The sequence below is a fragment of the Hyla sarda genome, chromosome 5 (assembly GCF_029499605.1).
Source record: "Hyla sarda isolate aHylSar1 chromosome 5, aHylSar1.hap1, whole genome shotgun sequence".
Classification (NCBI taxonomy): Eukaryota; Metazoa; Chordata; class Amphibia; order Anura; family Hylidae; genus Hyla; species Hyla sarda.
Window position 1 is genome coordinate 103,628,505 of NC_079193.1, and position 22,393 is coordinate 103,650,897.

Below are 22,393 nucleotides of genomic sequence, written 5' to 3' on the forward strand. Positions count from 1 at the left end.
CGGTCGATGCCTACTTTGGATGGGTAGGAAGGAGTTTTTTTGCCGTTTAAAAACTGATGATGGATTTCTCAGCATGATCTAAAATACGTTTAGTGGGATTAGAAGAAAGTTTAGTATAAGTAGAACTATCGTTGAATTATCACTGTAACTATTATTGTAAGCTGTGCTGGACCAAACTACAGTAGCACCCCCCTTGTCAGCCTTTGTTATATGCAGGACTTCATTAGAACTAAGCCATTTTATGGCTTAAATTTCCTTGTCGGTTAAATTAATAGTAGGAGCTGGATAAATTAGGGCTTGCATTTAGGGCTTGCAAGCCCTAATTTATCCGGCTCCTACTGTTAATTTAACCGACAAGGAAATTTCAGCCATGAAATGGCTTAGTTCTAATGAAGCCCTGCATATAATAAAGGCTGACAAGGGGGGTGCTACTATCGTTTGGTCCAGCACAGCTTATAATAATGATTTACAGCGACACCTCAACGATAGTTCAACTCATACTAAACTTTCTTCCAATCCCACTAAGCGTATTTTAGATCATCTTAGATCCCTGTTACAGCGCCATGCTGCGAAATCCATCATCAGTTTTAAAACGGCAGAAAAACTCCGTCCTACCCATCCAAAGCCCGCCAAAATATATCTTCTACCCAAGGTGCATAAAAACCTGATTAATCCAACCGGCAGGCCCATTATTGCTGGCATTGCTTCACCGACTGAAGCACTGTCCAGCTACTTAGACTGGCTCATTTCCCCCCTGTTAAGAGGCATACCCACTTTATTAAAGGACACTAGTGAACTCCTTACTGCCTTTAATGATTTTCACTGGCAGGATTCCTTCCAATTTGTATCTCTGGACATCGAAAGCCTGTACACCTGCATTCCACACGATGCGGGTGTACAGGCTATGTCTAATTTCCTACGTGGCACCAATAAGTCTCGCAACTTCATCGATTTAGTCCATGAATCCCTATATTTTGTTTACAGAATAACACATTTTTGCATGGGGAGCATTGGTACAGACAGGCCCATGGCATGCCTGTATCATGCACCTATGCAAATGTGTTTCTTTCTATTTTTGAACAGGAGTATATTTTTTCTTCAATTAATCCTTTCATTAAATTTATTAAATATTACTTGAGATACGTCGATGACGTCTTAATTGTATGGGAGGGCACACCTGACGCTTTTGATGAATTTGTGACTTTCCTAAACAATATTAATACTGTTAATATGCTCTTTACTAGCCACTTTGGTGGCAAAACGCTTGAGTTCTTAGACATTCGTTTAGAAATTATCTCCAATAATTTACATACATCTAGTTTTCGGAAAAGTACAGCCAACCATTCTCTCTTGCACTATCAGAGCGCGCATCCCAATTACATTAAAGATAACATACCTTATAGTCAATACTTGAGATTAAAACGAGGCAATAGTGATAACAATAATTTTCTTGAAGAAGCTAAAACACTTACCGCTCGGTTTCTCGAACATGGGTATCCTCCCACTGTTCTCGACAAAGCTCTCACTAGGGCAACGAAAAAATCCCGTGAGGAATTACTTAGGTCTAGTAATAAAAAGAAACAAACCAGAAACTCAGCCGATTCCCGTTTCGTCTTCTCCTTTGCAAATTCCCCCATGAACGACACGGTCAAAAAATGAATACGAGAAAATAGGTTCATGATTGAACAGGATGCTGATTTGGGGGCATTTGCAAAGGAGAAGCCGATTATCACTTTTCGGAAATCCCGAACTATCGGTGACTTTCTAAAGAAAGGTAAACGCAAGCTACAAGAGAAAAATAAAACTTGGTTAAGGGGATGTATACCGAAGGGAAATTTCCCTTGCAAAAATTGCAATTTTTGCCACTACAATATATCAAAGAGAAACTTTGTATTGGGTGGCACGAACATCTTCCTTGACCAATTTATCACTTGTCAGTCTACATTCATTATCTATTGCACCATTTGTCCTTGCAAATTTTTTTATATCGGAAAGACTAAAAGAAAATTGTTCTATCGTATACGTTAACATTTTTATTAGTTAAAAACTAAAAAAAAGGTTCCCCACGGTTTATCTCCCATATGATTGAATATCATGGTGGTATAACCGAAGGAGTTACATTTGCTTGGAGAGCATAGAAACAGCCCCAGAGGGAGTAGATCTCCATACTTATCTTTTACGCCGAGAAGCATCATGGATTGTTAAGTTGGATGCTACGGGTCCTCTCGGGCTGAATGAACGAAATTACTTTTTTGCTTTTTTTGTGAATCTGCATTTTATGTGTATTTTCTCCTTCATTCTACTTTTGTTTTAATTATTTTAATCAAATTTTTTCTCTTTTTTGTACGCTATGTTTTTTATGACACTGGTCACATGATGTGTATTTTCTGTCTATAAAATGGTTACTACCTGTGGGAGGAGACGCATACACATGGCCGGAAGAAGCGTCGGCTGACGCGAAACTAGTTGCCACTCCTACTGTGTGCCCCTGTGTCCTGAGAGCGGCTGCTCTCACTCTCCGCACTTTGGAATTGCCTTCTTCCTATATTCTGCTGCTTTATCTGCTCTTTGGAATAAAGAACGTCATTCTTGGGATCATTGCTGTGGTGAGTGCGATTCTTTCTTACTTCTATTGCCATTGAAGATATATAGCACTATGTTTATTGAAAGTACATAAAACCAAGGACGCATTTTGGAGGGACAATCAATGGCATCAATTGGCATTTTTTTTCTTCATTATACTCTTCACATTATAGGAACTATGCAGAGTAGGAGCAAATCCCCATAGCAAACATATCCTGCTCTGGACAGTTCCTGAAATGGTCAGCAGAGAGCACTGTGGTCAGGCAGAAAGGAAATTCAAAAAGAAGAGAACTTCCTGTGGAGCATACAGAAGCTTACAAGTACTAGAAGATTTTAAGATTTTTGAATAGAAGTTATTTACAAATCTGTTTAACTTTCTGTCATCAGTTGATTTAAAAAAAAAAAGTGTTTTCCAGTGGAGTACCCCTTTAATGTTATAGTTTTATATATATATATATATATATATATATATATATATATATATATATATACATAGTGTTTTTTAAATTAAGAACCCGTTTTAAAGGGTTATATGAGTAGTATTGCATATTTGCTTCCATTTGCAGCTTGAATAGAACAGCCGAGTGGAATGTTGTGAGGCCTACTTAGAGGGCGGAGAGTGAGAGTTGCCCACGAAGTAAATTCAAATGTGGGGATACTATATACCTATTTATGTTGATTGAAAGTTGTTTATTCTCGAGCATTTGCTATTTGTTTTTTCCTTTTCATGCCTAAAACTGTCAAGATGATACACACAAATAACTAAGATCGGTTTGGCAGGTTTACTAAACTTTGGTCTAAACCTGAACTTCATTAATAAGGGAGTATGGTGCGCGTTATGGAGCCGTATCCCCGACATTCCCACAAGTGCTGGCTTCTATTTAAAGTCAGCACCAGATTGGTAGTGACAGACATCGGAGATAACTCCTATGCTGGTCATTTAACTGATTTATGAGCCATGCATCAATCACTAGATCAGGGCAGCCTAAGGCCTGTACTAGGCTTTGTGCCTGCTGTGACTCGGATATTGATATAGCTTGCCTATGGAAGGCTGTATGAATCAATGTAATGCATATGCATTACAATGAGCTATATAAGCAATCAAATGATAACTTACAAAAAGCCTCATGAAGGCAAAATAGTGTTAAAATAAACAGAAATAATATTTTAAAAAAATCTCCCCAAAAGCAAGATCCATTAACGTATAGTTATGCAATGAATATCACAATCTTTATTACATAATGCACATAGTAAACATAATACAGTCACATAAAAGTATACAAAAACCACAGCAAAGATATACTGAAAAGACAGACACTGGGGTGAAAAAGACCTGGCTTATAATAAATAGCAGTTCACACTGTGTGCATAGGTTGCAAATACATGGCCAAAAAAGAACCCTTTAAGGGTAATGTCCCACATGCCGTATATTGCTGTGTATTTTTTTCTGCCATTTTTTTGACCAGAGTATTAGTGCAGATTTTACAAAAAAAGCGAGTCATGCCATTTATTTTTCTTTGCCACTATTCCCCTGCATTTTTATCATGACAGGTCATGATTCTTCCAACATGTAACAGGTTTTTTCTATTGAGGAAATGAGGGGAAAAGACCAGGAAATGGCAATGCTAAATCCACATAGTGTTTTTATGGCTTTTTTTGTTCCCATAGACATTTATGGGAAAGAAACGCCAAGATTTTGTCCCAAAAAAATGCCATAGTCTCAACATGCTGTGAATTTGGAAAACTGCCACTGAGCCCAAAACTGCATAAAAACACCAAAGATGAGCAAATAAATGCCACAATAAGCTTTTTCATCAAAAAATCTCTGTGCAGCATTTTTGCAAAGTTACAACATTTATGGCTATGGGAAAACTAATGGTACCTGGCATGACAAATATACTACTCCAAGCAAACCTGTAACCTAATGTGGGTGATATGGCAATTTCTGAGGTCACTATTGGTCTACACTAGACTGGAAATAATAACAAAAATTTCCATTTACACAACTTAAATATTGCTACCACTACCGGCCATTTCTGCAGACAGGACGCCACTAATCCAATATGGATTACAATTTCCCAACATAATCTACTATCCCCAATATAACCTACTATACCCAGTAGCTTAAACACTTAAAGGGGTACTCCGGTGGAAAACCATTATTATTATTATTTATTTTTTTATCAACTGGTGCCAGAAAGTTAAACAGATTTGTAAATTACTTTAAAAAAAAAAAAAAAAACTCATCCTTTCAGGTACTTACCAGCTGCTGTATGCTACAGAGGAAGTTCTTTTCTTTTTAAATTCCATTTCTATCTGACCACAGTGGTCTCTGCTGACACCTCTGTCCATGTCAGAAACTGTCCAGAGCAGGAGCAAATCCCCATAGCAAACCTATCCTGCTCTGGAGAGTTCCTGACATTGACAGAGGTGTCAGCAGAGAGCACTGTGGTCAGACAGAAAATAAATTAAAAAAGAAAATAACTTCCTGTGGAACATACAGCAGCTGATAAGTACTGCAAGGATTAAGATTTTAAATAGAAGTAATTTACAAATCTGACTCCCCCCTTATTTGGTGTAGATACGGATATAATAGGAGATATCTTCCTGGCCCCATATATTGCTAGATATGGCATTTTTAAGCAATTCAAACACATTTCTTTTATCTCGAGGTAGCATAGCTCTAGAGATTGTGTGGCTAAAACAGTGTCACATTTACAACCAAGGAAAACAGCATTCTCTGTGTAGTGTTAACAACCTACTGCTCAGCTGTGTTAACAACCTACTGCCATAACTATCCTCACCTATATAGCTGTATTCATTGTTCTCAACTGGCCAACTATACACAACAGGCCACTTACAGAAAAAAATACTTAAATGGCATCTCATTCTTTCTGAAGTCTTAGTTCATGAAATATCATGATATCCATCTCATATATGGAAATTAATTCTTAACTGTACTAGGGATGGGTTTGAAGACTATCTGCACCTCAGACGCTGTCCCCTGGGTCCAGTTCATGTTGCCCCGCTTATCATCTCATCAGTAGATGAATATTGATAAGCAGTGCAGATAGTATTTAAACCCCGCCCCTGGAGAAGTTAAGAGTTAATTTTCAGAATGCAAGATTGGGCTTCATCTTTAAAGCAGCTGAACGTAAGGAACACAGTAACTGTCACTGTAACACACAGTAACACGGACAATAACAGAGGCAGAACATTGCTGCTTTTATTACAAATTGTGGTCCTACTCCTATCTTTGTTGTTCACTGCTCTGTTCCTCACAGAGATATTCACCTGCTATCTTGAAAATAACTGCTAAAGCTACTTGCATAGGCTTTTATAATGGGTCTGACAACACCTCTATACTGCCTTCTGACTGGCTTTGTAATGTCACTCGCCCACTCATTCAATCCCAAGCCTTTTGAGACCACAGTGCTCTCTGCTGACACCTCTGTATAACTTTCTGGCAGCAGTTGATTTAAAAAAATATATTTTCCACCGGAGTACCCCTTTAAGTACTATTTTTTTGAAGTCTCAAAACCTGCTACTCTGCGAGTGTGAATGCCTAAAATAATCTTAATAACTATGAGATCAATAGTCCTTGATGTGTTTACACGAAGTGATATGTATAGCTATTGAAAAGGTAAGTCCATACCTGATAATATGGGTCCCGGATTAATAATCTCAAACAGATCAATACTCGCAATAAGTGAACAGATGTAGCTCTATCAATCCATTCTCTGTGTTGAAAAAAAAAATAAAGAAAACAATAACTGTGAGTAGCAACATATTTCTGAACAAGAAGCCTTGATCTAATTGTTAAACTTCCATATTTAATTAGATCATTATGCATTAATGGTCTTCTGTGTAATATTTTGCTGCTACATTGCCAGCTGATGCTTTGTGGAACATACCGTGTGTGGGAGATCAGCGTGGGCTATTTTACTGTTTGTCTATGGTTATTAACGTCTGAGCTGGGAGTGAGGCCAAAAAGGATAATAAAATTTACTTAGGCTTGAAAGAAATGAAAGACTGTCACACAGTAAAACTTGACAATAATGTCTGGAATCCCAGCTCTTTAGAAATAAAGAGATTTTTGCAATTCCATGCAGTTGCACTTTTTTTTATTGGGGGGGGGGGGGGGGGGAATAAGATATTTGAAAAGACAAATGGTGCAATGTTATATGAAATGAATCTTATAACAATCATACACTTGTTATTAATATTAATAATTACTCAATAGCAAAAATAATGATTGTCTAAAGTTACAAAGTATATAAAAACATAACTAAATAAAATGAGTTTTACCTGCATCCAAGCCTGTTCTTTACCAGTGCCGTAAATACGTCAAGGAATAAGTTATGTTGAGAGTGCTGGCTAAAATTTCTTTCATTTTTGTAATTAATGCTAAAAGAACAAAAAACAGTGTACACTTTGGTGATAAACAGTAATACAAGTATTATGTAAAACACAACATTAGTCATGCATCCTGTTCACAAAGTAAAAAAAAATTATAATTTAAAGGGGTATTCCGGGCAAAATCATCTTATCCCCTATCGAAAGGATATGAGGACAGGATACGAGGATGGGATACGAGGACGAGATATGAGGTCGGGATACGAGGACAGGATATGAGGTTGAGATAGGAGGATGGGATATGAGGACGGGACATGAGGTCGGGATATGAGGTCGAGATAGGAGGATGGAATATAAGGACGGAATATGAGGACAGGATGTGAGGTCGAGATATGAGGATGGGATAGGAGGTCAGGATAGGAGGTCGGGATATGAGGTAAAAATATGAGGACGGGATATGAGGTCGGGATATGGGGTTGGGATATAACAACAATATATGAGGATAGGATATAAAGTCAAAAGCTTCCTCCTTTGTTGATTCTCCTCTCCAACAAGGATTATGAAGGAAGAACCGGGCAACGCCGGGTACTCCGCTAGTACTTTATAAGTACAAGAGTTAAAGATTGTTTTACTTACCTAAACTTTTCAAGTTCTACTGATTCAGTAGATTCTTGCCACTGATTTTTAGGCATGTGGTTTCTTCCAAACTTCTGCTGAGTCTTTGGCGTGCCAATGGGTTTTAAAGCCGGGAGCTTTAAATTAAAAATTAAAAATCTGATGAAAGATTTGATCCACAGAATCATTGAGCAAATTGTGGCATGCAAGAGAATTGTTGACTAGTTTCATCTTTCTTTCATGCTTTTTTCATATCCTTATTTGCACTATAGGGCTGGAATCCTACCTACACAGCAGTAGCAAGCACTTATCAGTAGTATTATGCTACAGTCACATTTGCAATGAGGATTCCAAAATTCTCTGCTTGATATATCATATTGATTTAAATTAGTGAGTGGCTGCTTTATTGAACAAAAAACTGTAACAACCTGTTTTGTAGACATGTGATCTTGCGCTGAAAGTTCTCAACTAACATGTTAAAAGGGGTTGTCAGGTAAGAAAAAAATGATATTAATCTGAAGGATTTTTTTTTTTAAGTTATCCAATTAGACATTGCCTTAAAATCTGCCATTACAGCCCCCTTCCCCCTTAATACAACTGTTAATACATTAATATATATTTTTATACCTAAATTATTATACCTATATGGTCAGTATAAAAATGGTTTTACCAAAGAAATTTGTAGCATATCCACTGGACCCAAAGAACTTATGCATGTAAGCAAAGTGTCAGTCTCATTGAGATTTCTTACATGCTATTCAAAATTCTATAATGTGTTCTTTAGTTTCTCCTTAGCAATGGACTAATAACTGAAATATTGTCAGATTTCAGTGCTATTGGTAATATTTAGAAAATTTAGCAAAGCGCATGTGTAATTATTGTTAATATATTTTCTAAATGAAGCAATCGTGGAGGCAGTAGAAATGTTCCAATTCAGGCTTCAAAATAAAAATAGTAAATATTTTAGATTATGAAAATTGTATCATTTATTTATGAAACACATAGTTTGTTGCATACTTACCATTATAGGAGTTTAGTCAACTTTAGACATGTTAAAGGGATTGTTCTACCATAACAACTTACCCCTTATTCACAGTACAGCGCTTGGTATATGCGTGAACACCATCAATCCATTCTGATGGGAGACTTGGATACCGGTAGAAAGATTGCATGGGGTCCCAGCAGTCAGATCCCCCGTCATCAGATACACATCCCGTATCCTTTGCGTAAGGGTTTAAATGAGCACTGTCAGATCCAAAAACTGAAGTCCGTCATTCACCCCTCAGATGTCGTGATCAATACTGATCATGGCATCTGAGGCAATGCGGGCGCTCTAATGGAGGATCGGATCGCCCTCAGTAGAGATGAGCGAAGTTACAGTGATTCTATTCGTCACAAACTTCTCGGCTCGGCAGTTGCTGACTTTAGCCTGCATAAATTAGTTCAGCTTTCAGGTGCTTCAGTGGGCTGGAAAAGGTGGATAGAGTCCTAGGAGAGAGTCTCCAGCCCACTGCAGCACCTGAAAGCTGAACTAAATTATGTAGGCTAAAGTCAGCAACTGCCGAGCCGAGAAGTTTGTGACAAATCTAATCACTGTAACTTCGCTCATCTCTAGCCCTCAGAAATGCCGCAGGGATTAAATCATCCAAGATGGGGGACAGAGGTCCCCTCACCTGCTCCGGCCGTCATCCCGGGGTCTTCCTTTCTGGTCTGACATCGAGCAGACCAGAGAAGATTGACAATAATACTGACCAATTAGTGCCTAGAAGTAAACAGTATTAGCATAGCACTGAACAGTATTCGCAGAGTGCAATTTTGTATTTAGTACACAGCTTTTTTTGTGCAGCAGCACTGTTGTGTACTGCTGGTGTTGTGCAAAAATAAAAAAATTTCAAGCGTACTGTACCGCCTAGATACTGTGAAAGTCCAGGCAAAAGTAATCACTGGCTGGGGTTTTACTAAAATAAGTTTTTTTAAGCGTACTGTACCGCATTTTCCTGCCCTCATAAGTGCATAACTATATACCACATACGTACATCTAAGTAGTGTACTATTTTGTACCTGTTAATTTGTCAATGGCCTAGATACTGTGAAAGTCCACGCAGAAGTAATCAACTGATGTTTAACTAAAATATGTTTTTTTAAGCGTACTGTACCGCCCTCATAAGTGCATACCACATATGCACATTTAATTTGTGTACGATGTTGTACCGGTTAATCTGTCAAGGGCCTAGATACTGTGAAAGGACAGCTAATAGTACACACCTGCTGCTGTTCTAGACAAATACAGTTTTAAGCGTAGTAAAGCATATTGTACTCTGATATACGCAATAAGTATGTCAGGCAGAGTAGTGCCAGGATGTGCACAGTGGAGTGGAAGAGGCCTAAATTAATCAGGCGCAGGCAGAGGTCGCAGCAGTGTAGGGGCGTGTGGCAGCTGAGTCGCCGAGAGAGGTCTAAGCTCCCGGTGTCGTCTCGACCAGCAACCCAGCGGCCGTGATTGATCGGTTCACTTGGTCATTCACTTCACTGCTCTGTCATTGTGCCACCATATGCTCTCCTCATGCTGATGCTACACCTCCAGGCACTTTCCCTGTGCTGCTATATGGTCTCCTCATGTTGATGCTGCCACCTCCAGGCTCTTTAATTGTGCTGCTATGGTGTCCTCATGCTCATGCTACACACAAAATAATTATTAGACCTAAAACCAAACCCCATAGTTATCACTCCTTAGACCAGACCCCATCATTATCAGAACAAAGACCAGACCCAGTACTTTTCAGACCTAAGACTAGATCCCATAATTATTTGACCTAAGACGAAACCTCACAATTATAAGACCTAAGATGAGACCTCATAATTATCAAAACTAAGACCAGACCCCATTATTATCAGAACTAAGACCAGACCTCATAAGTATCAGACCTAAGACTAGACCCCATGATTATAAGACCTAAGACCAGACTTTATAATTATCAGACCTAAGACTAGACCCCATGATTATCAGACCTAAGACCAGACTTTATAATTATCATAACTAAGACCAGACCCCATAATTATAAGATCTTAGATAAGATTTCATAATTATCAGACCTCATACCATACCTCATAATTATCAGAACTCAAACCAGACCTCATAATTATCAGACCTAAGGCTAGACCTTATAATTATCAGTCCTAAGACCAGACCCCATAATTATGAGACTTAAATTACAGTTAGCAAACAGATCAGACCTGGTTTGCGCTGCCCAGCTCATTAATATTAATCTCCTTATGAGATGATGCGTAGGGTCGCACAAGCAGGACCCAGGGGGATGGCGTCAGAAGTGCAGATAGTCTTTAACCCTGCCTCCAGTGCAGTTAAGAGTTAATTTGCATGTTGCAAGATTGTGCTATATCTTGGGAAAAGATGAACAGATTGGGGTAAGGAATACATTATTTTACTCAGGATCAACCACACTACTCACCTTTATATTCTGGTTAGTGGAGTTGGGGAGGAAATCTACAACAAAGAAGGGATAGATAGTGTAGACAGAGATCAGGGGATAGGTAATAAAACCGGGGGTGGAGCGGAGGGAGGGGTTAGAACAGTCATAAGTGATAAAAGGAAAATTAAATGCATGTATACTAATGCCAGAAGCCTCAATAATATGATGGAGGAACTGGAACTATTAATGTTGGAGAAAGACTATGATATAGTGGGGATAAGTGAGACATGGCTGGATGCAATCTAAGACTGGGCAGTTAATGTACAGGGCTACATTCTGTTCAGGAATGACTGTACAAGTAGGAAAGGGGGAGGGGTTTACTTATACGTAAAATCTTAACAAGAGGTGGGGTGCTTCTGGACCTTATACTAACCAATTGGCCAGACAAAGAATCTGAAGTAGAGTAGAGCTTGGCGGCCCGACCGGTATTGTTGTAAATGAAAAATTGATATTGTAAAGAAGAGACAAACTGGTATGAACCGGTATACCGCCCAGCACTAGGTAGGGGTCATCTTGGCAATAGTGACCATAACATAATAAGTTTTTTTCATCCTATAACTATAAAACCAAGTATATCTAGTGATTGTGAGAGTGATTGTGTGTCTGTATACAAGAGTGTGATGTATACAAGTGAGTGTAAGTATAAAAGTGAGAGAAACTTAAAATTTAAAGGACTTAAGGGGGAGGGAACCTACAATGTAGAAGGGGAAGATAGTGTAGATAGAGAGGGGGGACTTAGTAATATACCTGAGGGTGGAGCGGAGGGAGGGGTTAGAATAGTTAATAGGTATAGGCTTCATAGGAAGAAAAATCATACAATTGTATTGCATGATGACTAATGCCAGAAGTCTGTCCAATAAAACAGAGGAACTGGATTGGTTGATGTCTGAAGAAAATTATGATATAGTGGGTATAACAGAGACTTGGTTGGACGATAGCTGTGACTGGGTGGTCAACATACAGGGATATAGTCTATTCAGGAAGGATCGGACAAAATGGAAAGGGGAAGAAGTTTGTCTTTATGTGAAATCGAGTCTGAAAGCCGCACTGCGGGAGGATATATGGGAGGGAAACGATAATGTGCAGTTATTATGGGTAGAAATATATGGAGATACAAATAAAAAAATTCTGGTAGGGGTTTGTTATAAGCCACCAAACATAATGGAAGAGGCAGAAGATACACTACTGAGGCAAATAAACAAGGCAGCAAATCAAAATGAGGTGATAAGAATGGGGGACTTTAACTATCCTGATATAAACTGGGAGACTGAGACCTGTGAATCTCATAAAGGAAACAGGTTTCTGACTAGGGATCGATAGATTATCGGTTTGGACGATATTATCGACCAATAATCACGATTTTGGGCATTATCGGTATCGGCAATTACCTTGCCGATAATCCGATAATGCCCCGCACCGCCCCCACCGCACCGTGACCGCCCCCCCACCGACCCGCCGCACCGCATCGCACCCCCCAGCGCACCGCCCCGGCCCCATTGCCTCCCCCATCCCCGGTTTTATAATTACCTTTTCCCAGGGTCCACGCTACTTCTGGCTCCTGCTGCGTCCTGCGTTACGCTGTGCACAATGACGAGTGACGTGACGCGACGTCACCGTCAGTGCGCACAGTGACAGCTCAGGAGGACGCCACCGGAGCCAGAAGTAGAGTGGACCCCGGGCCCCGGGAACAGGTAATTATAAAACCGGGGATGGGGGAGGCAATGGGGCCAGGGTGGTGCGGTGGGGAGTGTGACGCAGTGCGGTGGGGCGGTAGGTGGCACGGTGCGGAGCGGTGCAGCGGTGGGGCAGTCGCGGTGATAGGACTCAGGAGGATCCCCGGACAGGCAGGGGGAGAGAAGCGGGTGGCGGCGGCAGCCTATGGCACCGCAAAAGCCGCTGCAGTTCATTGATTTAAAGCGCCAGCTTTAAATCAATGATTTGCAGCGGTGTCGCAGGGGGATAAATAGCCGATAACTTATACCGGAATATCGGTATAAATTATCGGCTATCGGCCCTAACCTCCACAGATTATCGGTATCGGTCGATCCCTATTTCTGACTATAGCTAAAGACAAATATCTGTCCCAAATGGTACAGTGTCCGACCAGAGGGGGTGCCCTACTAGACTTATTATTAACCAACAGACCTGACAGAGTAACTAATGTGCAAGTAGAAGGACACCTAGGAAAAAGTGATCATAATTTAATACATTATAATTTGTTCTTCAATAAGGGAATCTCTCGAGGGGCCACAAAAACAATGAACTTTAGGAAGGCAAAGTTCGATCAACTAAGAGAAGCCCTTAACAATATAAAATGGGATAATGTCCTCAAAAATATGAACACTGACACTAAATGGGAGACTTTTAGGAATATCTTAAATTCTCACTGTAAGATGTACATACCCTATGGGAATATAAGGGTCAGAAATAAAAGAAAACCAGAATGGATGAATAAAAATGTTAAGGGGGCAATAAATGACAAACATGAAGCGTTTATACTACTAAAACTGGATGGCAGTGAAGAAGCATTAAAAAGCTATAGAAAAAAAGTTAAAATATGTAAAATACAGATAAAAGTAGAGACAGAAAGACTCATTGCCAAAGAGAGTAAAACTAACCCCAAAATATTATTTAACTATATAAATAGCAAAAAGGTCAAAAGTGAAAGTGTAGGCCCTTTAAAAAATGTGGAAGAAATTATAGACGGGGATCAGGAAAAAGCAAATATACTAAACAAATTCTTCTCCACTGTATTCACCAAGGAAAATGAAATGCCAGGTGAAATACAGTGTGATAAGGTAAACTCCCCAGTACAGGTCACCTTTCTAACCCAGGAAGAAGTACAATGCCGCGTACAAAAAATCAAAATAGAAAAATCACCAGGTCCAGATGGCATTCACCCCCAAGTTCTGAAGGAATTAAGTATTGTGTGGTGTCCCGGTAGCATATTGCATCCAGTACCTAGTGTAGAGTCAGAGTAACTACATTCAGGTAGGGTTCCTCGGGTGGGACAGCCCCTAGTCGCCTCTCCTTAAGTTTAACTTGTATATTAATAAATGTATATATTAGTAATTCTATCTATATTATATAGGAATGTATAGTACTTACCTTGTTCAGCGTCGCAGGACCTTCGGTCATGTGACCAAGCTAGTGACCTCTATAGTATGTTGCAGGACCTTAGGAGGTCCTTGGGTCACGTGTTACCCAGCATTCTCTGTAATGGTGATTGACATCCGTATGGACCAATTAGCTTTAGTCCAGCCTCTGCCCATAGAAGGGAGCTGCACTCTCTTGGGTTGCTGCTCTCCTGGATACCGGACTAACAGGACGGTGTGCTACGCAACTTTCAATGACACGCTAGGCCTCAAAACCTACGGCCTTAGCTGAACCAAAAATCGTGAGTCTTATACTAATTCCTGCTAATACTAGCCTGACTACTGGACCGCAACTAATTCTCTAAATCCAGTGGAGCAGCACAATAGTCTAGAGACTCTTAAAGCTAAAGTCCCAACCATTGTCAATCTCCAAAAGGAAGCTGTATTGATGAGAGACTGTTATGTTGATGAAGTGTACAGAAAATCTTCAGTATAGTTAACGTTGTTTACAGAAGCTTTCCAGTTGTGGACAATCCATTATTACTCACTACTTAAACTAAGTATCATCTACCTCCCTATCCTTCCTGGGAAGGGCGGCGGTAGGAAAAGCTTTATTGAGGAGCCCCTCACCCTGGCGTCACGAATAGCAAGGGTTAACAAACACCCCTTATTACCTGCACAGCTACACTGCCCATACCCTACACCCCCCAAGCTACCACAATTGTAATAGACAGACCTCTATTTTAAATATTCTCGGACTCTATAGTAACAGGGACTGTTCCCCAGGACTGGTGCATGGCAAATGTGGTGCCAATATTTAAAAATGGAACAAAAGGTGACCTCGGGAATTACAGACCTGTTAGTTTAACCTCCGTTGTATGTAAATTGTTTGAGGGTTTTCTAAGAGATGCTATTTTGGTATATTGATAAAAATAAATGTATGACACCATATCAGCATGGCTTTATGAGGTCCTGTCAAACCAACCTGATCAGCTTTTATGAGGAGGTGAGCTCCAGACTGGACCAGGGGCAATCACTGGATTTCGAATATCTGGATTTTTCCAAAGCATTTAATACGGTGCCACATAAAAGATTGGTGCATAAAATGAGAATGCACAAGCTGGGGGAGAATGTGTGTAAGTGGGTAAGTAACTGGCTCAGTGATAGGAAACAGAGGGTGGTTATTAATGGTACTTATTCTGATTGAGTGACTGCTACTAGTGGGGTACCACAGGGGTCAGTCTTGGGTCCTGTTCTATTTAATGTATTTATTAATGACCTTGTAGAGGGGTTGAATAGTAAAGTAGCAATCTTTGCAGATGATACTAAACTCTGTAAAGCGGTAAACACAATAGAGGACAGTGGACTGTTACAAATGGATCTGGATAGGTTGGAGGTTTGGGCTGAGAAGTGGCAGATGAGGTTCAACACTGATAAATGTAAGGTAATGCACATGGGGAGGAAAAATCCGGGACGAGGTTATATATTAAAAGGGAGAACACTTGGGACGACTGACGTGGAAAAGGACTTAGGGGTCTTAGTTAATAGTAAACTTAGCTGTAGTGACCAGTGTCGGGCAGCTGCTGCCAAGGCAAATAAAAATGAATCAATAGGGGCATAGATGCCCATAACAAGGAAATAATTCTACCATTATACAAATCACTAGTCAGACCACACATAGAATACTGTGTACAGTACTGGGCACCAGTGTACAAGAAAGATATAGTGGAGCTGGAGAGGGTTCAAAGACGGACAGCCAGAGTAATACGGGGAATGGGAGGACTACAGTACCCAGAAAGATTATCAGAATTGGGGTTATTTATTTTAGAAAAATGAAGGCTTAGGAAAGACCTAATAACTATGTATAAATATATCAGTGGACAGCACAGTGATCTCTCCCATGATCTATTTATACCCAGGACTGTATCTATAACAAGGGGGCATCCTCTACGTTTAGAGGAAGGAAGGTTTCTACACCACCACAGACGGGGTTCTTTACTGTAAGAGGGAGGGGACAAAGTAAATTCTTCTTCAATTCTCACCTTTTTAAACCAAGAAATAGTAACAGTAACATAAAAACACACAAATCACCAGGCCCACAGACCTTTATTTCTAATATTAATATCAAAGATTCTATAATGACATGGATTGTTCCACAGGACTGGCGCTTAGTTAATGTTGTACAAATATTAAAAAAGGGGTCAAAAATAAATCCTGGGAATTATAGGTCAGTAAATTTAACATCAGTCAGGGTAAGATTTTGGGGGTTTTTCTGAGAAATGCTATTCTGGAATATCTTAATAAAAATAACCTTCTGACACAGCACCAACATGGGTGTTACGCCGAGCGCTCCGGGTCCCTGCTCCTCCCCGGAGCGCTCATGGCGTTCTCCCTTCTGCAGCGCCCCGGTCAGACCCGCTGACCGGGAGCGCTGCACTGACATTCGCGATGGGGATGCGATTCGCATAGCGGGACGCGCCCGCTCGCGAATCGCATCCCCAGCCACTTACCCGTCCCCGGCTGTCATGTTCTGGCGCGCGCGGCTCCGCTCTCTAGGGCACGCGCGTGCCAGCGCTCTAAGATTTAAAGGGCCAGTGCACCAGTGATTGGTGCCTGGCCCAATCAGCCTAATTAGCTTCCACCTGCTCCCTGTGTATATTACCTCACTTCCCCTGCACTTCCTTGCCGGATCTTGTTGCCTTGTGCCAGAGAAAGCGTTAGTGTGTCCAAAGCCTGTGTTCCAGATCTTCTGCTATCCACTTTGACTACGAACCTTGCCGCCTGCCCCGACCTTCTGCTACGTCTGACCTTGCCTCTGTCTAGTCCTTCTGTCCCACGTCTTCTCAGCAGTCAGTGAGGTTCAGCCGTTGCTGGTGGATACGACCTGGTTGCTACCGCCACAGCAAGACCATCCCGCTTTGCGGCGGGCTCTGGTGAAAACCAGTAGCAACCCTAGAACCGGTCCACCGACACGGTCCACGCCAATCCCTCGCTGACACAGTGGATCCACATCCAGCTAGCCGAATCATAACAGTAGATCCGGCCATGGATCTCGCTGAGGTGCCGCTGCCAAGTCTCGCTGACCTATCCACGGTGGTCGCCCAGCAATCGCAGCAAATTGCCCAACAAGGACAGCAGCTGTCGCAGTTGACCGCCACGTTACAGCAACTTCTTCCACTGCTACAGCAGCAACCATCTCCTCCGCCAGCTCCTGCACCTCCTCCGCAGCGAGTGGCCGCTCCTAGCCTCCGCTTGTCCCTGCCGGACAAATTTGATGGGGACTCTAGACTCTGCCATGGCTTCTTGTCTCAATGTTCCCTACATATGGAGATGTTGTCGGACCAATTTCCTGCAGAACGGTCTAAGTTCGTAGTGAGTCTTCTGTCTGGAAAGGCCTTGTCTTGGGCCACACCGCTCTGGGACCGCAATGATCCTGCCACAGCCACAGTCCAGTCCTTCTTCGCTAAAGTCCGTAGTGTCTTCGAGGAACCAGCCCGAGCTTCTTCTGCCGAGACTGCCCTGCTGAACCTGGTCCAGGGTAATTCTTCAGTAGGCGAGTACGCCATCCAATTTCGTACTCTCGCCTCCAAATTATCTTGGAATAACGAGGCTCTCTGCGCGACCTTTAAAAAAGGCCTATCCAGTAACATCAAGGATGTGCTGGCCGCACGAGAGATTCCTGCCAACCTGCAAGAACTTATCCATTTGGCCACCCGCATTGACATGCGTTTTTCTGAAAGACACCAGGAGCTCCGCCAGGAAAAAGACCTTGATCTCTGGGCGCCTCTCTCACAGTATCCTTTGCAATCTACCCCTGTGCCTCCCGCCAAGGAGGCTATGCAAGTGGATCGGTCTCGCCTAACCCATGAAGAGAGAACTCGCCGTAGGGATAAAAATGTATTTCTGCACTGCGCCAGTACCGAACATTTCTTGGTGGATTGCCCTATTCGTCCTCCACATCTGGGAAACGCATGCACGCACCCAGCTCACGTGGGTGTGGCGTCTCTTGGTACAAAGTCTGCTTCTCCACGTCTCACTGTGCCCGTGCGGATTTCTCCTTCTGCCAACTCCTCCTTCTCAGCCGTGGCCTGCTTGGACTCTGGTGCTTCTGGAAATTTTATTCTGGCCTCTTTGATGAATAGGTTCTGCATCCCGGTGACCCCTCTCGTCAAGCCGCTCTACATTTCTTCGGTCAACGGAGTGAAGTTGGACTGCACTGTGCGTTACCGCACAGAGCCCTTGCTTATGAGCATTGGACTGCATCACGAAAAAATAGAATTTTTCGTCCTTCCCAACTGCACCTCTGAAGTCCTCCTCGGTCTGCCATGGCTCCAGCATCATTCTCCTACGCTTGACTGGACCACCTGGGAGATCAAGAATTGGGGAAATGCCTCACGTCTGCTCCCAGTCCTGTCTGTCGGGCCTCAGTGTCTCCTCCTGTGCCTGGTCTCCCCAAGGCCTATGAGGACTGTGCAGTGCCTCCTCATAGCCCCCGTCCTGGTGACACTCTGCCCCGTGACAAGCTTCACCCTCTGCCCCCCCTCCCCATTCCCACTTCTTCCGGATTACCGGCCGCTGATGTAGCTACCCAGGACTGTTTTTTGTTCCGGAAGGAAACTCAAGAGACGCCCCCTATGTTCTCTTCTCAGTTAAAGGGACAAGGAGACAAAGAGAGGGGGAGACCTAAGGGGGGGGTCCCTGCTCGTCCCCGGAGCGCTCGCGGAGTTCTCCCTTCTGCAGCGCCCCGGTCAGACCCGCTGACCGGGAGCGCTGCACTGACATTCGCGATGGGGATGCGATTTGCATAGAGGGACGCGCCCGCTCGCGAATTGCATCCCAAGCCACTTACCCGTCCCGGTCCCTGGCTGTCATGTTCTGGCACGCGCGGCTCCGCTCTTCAGGGCGCGCGCGCGACAGAGCTCTAAGATTTAAAGGGCCAGTGCACCAGTGATTGGTGCCTGGCCCAATCAGTCTAATTAGCTTCCACCTGCTCCCTGTGTATATTACCTCACTTCCCCTGCACTTCCTTGCCGGATCTTGTTGCCTTGTGCAAGAGAAAGCGTTAGTGTTGTCCAAAGCCTGTGTTCTAGATCTTCTGCTATCCACTTTGACTACGAACCTTGCCGCCTGCCCCGACCTTCTGCTACGTCTGACTTTGCCTCTGTCTAGTCCTTCTGTCCCACGTCTTCTCAGCAGTCAGTGAGGTTGAGCCGTTGCCGGTGGATACGACCTGGTTGCTACCGCCGCAGCAAGACCATCCCGCTTTGCGGCGGGCTCTGGTGAAAACCAGTAGCAACCCTAGAACCGGTCCACCGACACGGTCCACGCCAATCCCTCGCTGACACAGTGGATCCACATCCAGCTAGCCGAATCATAACAATGGGTTTATGCAAGATCGGTCCTGTCAGAAAAATCTGATCAGCTTCTATGAGGAGGTCAGTTATATATTGGACCGGGGTGAAGCTGTAGATGTTATATATCTGGATTTTTCTAAGGTGTTTGATACACACAAAAGGTTAGCACTTAAAATGAGGATTCTGGGACTACGGTAGGATATATGTAAATGGCTTGGCAACTGGCTCAGTGATAGGAAGCAGAGGGCAAGTATCAATAGAACTTACTCTGGTTGGGTGACAGTGACAAGTGGGGTACCACAGGGGTCAGTAGTTGGTTCACTTCTTTTAAATATGTTTATTAATGACCTTGTAGAGGGATTACGAAGTAGAATTTCTATATTTTCAGATTACACTAAACTGGGTAAGGTGATCACCACAGAGGATGATAACATAATATTACAGATGGATCTGGGAAAGCTAGAAGCTGGGGAAAGCTAGAAAGCTTTCTCATGTCCCCCTGAAGTTAATGCCCAGTAGTTTGGCCTTGTGATCCGCCCTTATGACCTGGGCCTACACCGGAACCTCCTTTTTGTTCCTTGGCTAGGTCAAGGATACAGATAATGGGTCTAGCGCGCAGGTATAGCTTGGCTGCATAAATTAACAATTCCATAGATTGACAAATATTCATACAAAACGCACAAGGTAGATTGCATACAAGACAGTAACATGTCATAGATATAATGACAAACAAAACCTGTGGGTGTTCCCCAGGGGTAATATCCAGTATTCATTAATATAGACATACATGTATATATATATATATCAGTGCATAACCTTGGATACCATTTATGCATGTACAGGTAATACCATACACATCCAACGCGTTTCGCTACTCTGTAACATTACAGGTAGCTCCTCAGGCATTCGTAGGAATACTTAGAGGGGGGGTCATAGATGGACCCATGCACAGTAGTCAGTGTGTGTTCACATGTATAGCTAGAAGATACTTGGATGGTGTGCGTATAGAAGGTAGTCCTCACTTTGGTTATAGAAGAGGACAAGTGGAAGACATATGGACAGTTGCTAATAAGATGAGTATCATAGGGATCTAGAATGAGAAATATAGGTCTAGTGAGTGTATTTATATTAACCCCTTAAGGACCAGGCCATTTTACACCTTAAGGACCAGAGCTTTTTTTGCAATTCTGACCACTGTCACTTTAAACATTAATAACTCTGGAATGCTTTTAGTTATCATTCTGATTCCGAGCTTGTTTTTTCGTGACATATTCTACTTTAACATAGTGGTAAAATTTTATGGTAACTTGCATCCTTTCTTGGTGAAAAATCCCAAAATTTGATGAAAAAAATGAAAATTTGGCATTTTTCTAACTTTGAAGCTCTCTGCTTGTAAGGAAAATGGATGTTCAAAATATATATTTTTTGGGTTCACATATACAATATGTCTACTTTATGTTTGCATCATAAAATGTATGAGTTTTTACTTTTGGAAGACACCAGAGGGCTTCAAAGTTCAGCAGCAATTTTGAAATTTTTCCCAAAATTTTCAAACTCACTATTTTTCAGGGACCAGTTCAGTTTTGAAGTGGATTTGAAGGGTCTTCATATTAGAAATACCCCATAAAAGACCCCATTATAAAAACTACACCCCCCAAAGTATTCAAAATGACATTCAGTAAGTGTATTAACCCTTTAGGTGTTTCACAGGAATAGCAGCAAAGTGAAGGAGAAAATTCAAAATCTTCATTTTTTACACTCGCATGTTCTTGTAGACCCAATTTTAGAATTTTTGCAAGGGGTAAAAAGGAGAAAATTTTTACTTGTATTTGAAACCCAATTTCTCTCGAGTAAGCACATACCTCATATGTCTATGTTAATTGTTCAGTGGGCGCAGTAGAGGGCTCAGAAGGGAAGGAGCGACAAATGGTTTTTGGGGGGCATGCCGCATTTAGGAAGCCCCTATGGTGCCAGGACAGCAAAAAAAAAAAAAACACATGGCATACCATTTTGGAAACTAGACCCCTCAGGGAATGTAACAAGGGGTAAAGTGAACCTTAATACCCTACAGGTGATTCACGACTTTTGCATATGTAAAAAAATATATATTTTTTTTTTACCTAAAATGCTTGGTTTCCCAAAAATTTTACATTTTTAAAAAAGTAATAGCAGAAAATGCCCCCCAAAATTTGAAGCCCAATTTCTCCCGATACAGAAAACACCCCATATGGGGGTGAAAAGTGCTCTGCTGGCGCACTACAGGTCTCAGAAGAGAAGGAGTCACATTTGGCTTTTTGAAAGCGAATTTTGCTCTGGGGGCATGCCGCATTTAGGAAGTCCCTATGGTGCCAGGATAGCAAAAAAAAACCACATGGCATACCATTTTGGAAACTAGACCCCTAGGGGAACGTAACAAGGGGTAATTTGAACCTTAATACCCTACAGGTGTTTCACGACTTTTGCATATGTAAAAAAATATATATTTTTTTTACCTAAAATGCTTGTTTTCCCAAAAATTTTACATTTTTAAAAAGGGTAATAGCAGAAAATACCCGACAAAATTTGTTAGGCAATTTCTCCCGAGTTCGGCGATACCCCATATGTGGCCCTAAACTGTTGCCTTGAAATACGACAGGGCTCCAAAGTGAGAGCGCCATGCGCATTTGAGGCCTAAATTAGGGACTTGCACAGGGGTGGACATAGGGGTATTCTACGCCAGTGATTACCAAACAGGGTGCCTCCAGCTGTTGTAAAACTCCCAGCATGCCTAGACAGTCAACGGCTATCTGGCAATACTGGGAGTAGTTGTTTTGCAACAGCTGAAGGCTCCGTTTTGGAAACAGTGGCATACCAGACGTTTTTCATTTTTATTGGGGAGGGTAGGGGGGTTGTGTAGGGGTAT

At 42.0% G+C, this 22,393-nt stretch overlaps 1 protein-coding gene across 7 annotated transcripts in view; it reads right to left on the reverse strand.

The window, feature by feature from the left end:
* Positions 1-22,393, reverse strand: part of NEK10 (NIMA related kinase 10) — a 332,382-nt gene that overhangs the window by 249,796 nt on the left and 60,193 nt on the right. For all 7 annotated transcript variants that reach the window (XM_056520053.1, XM_056520060.1, XM_056520055.1 and 4 more), the window contains exons 4-6: positions 7,576-7,691; positions 6,892-6,990; positions 6,239-6,323 (exon numbers count right to left, since the gene is read on the reverse strand). In XM_056520053.1, the coding sequence (XP_056376028.1) occupies positions 6,239-6,323; positions 6,892-6,990; positions 7,576-7,691 (300 nt within the window). The remainder of the gene's footprint in view (positions 1-6,238; positions 6,324-6,891; positions 6,991-7,575; positions 7,692-22,393) is intronic.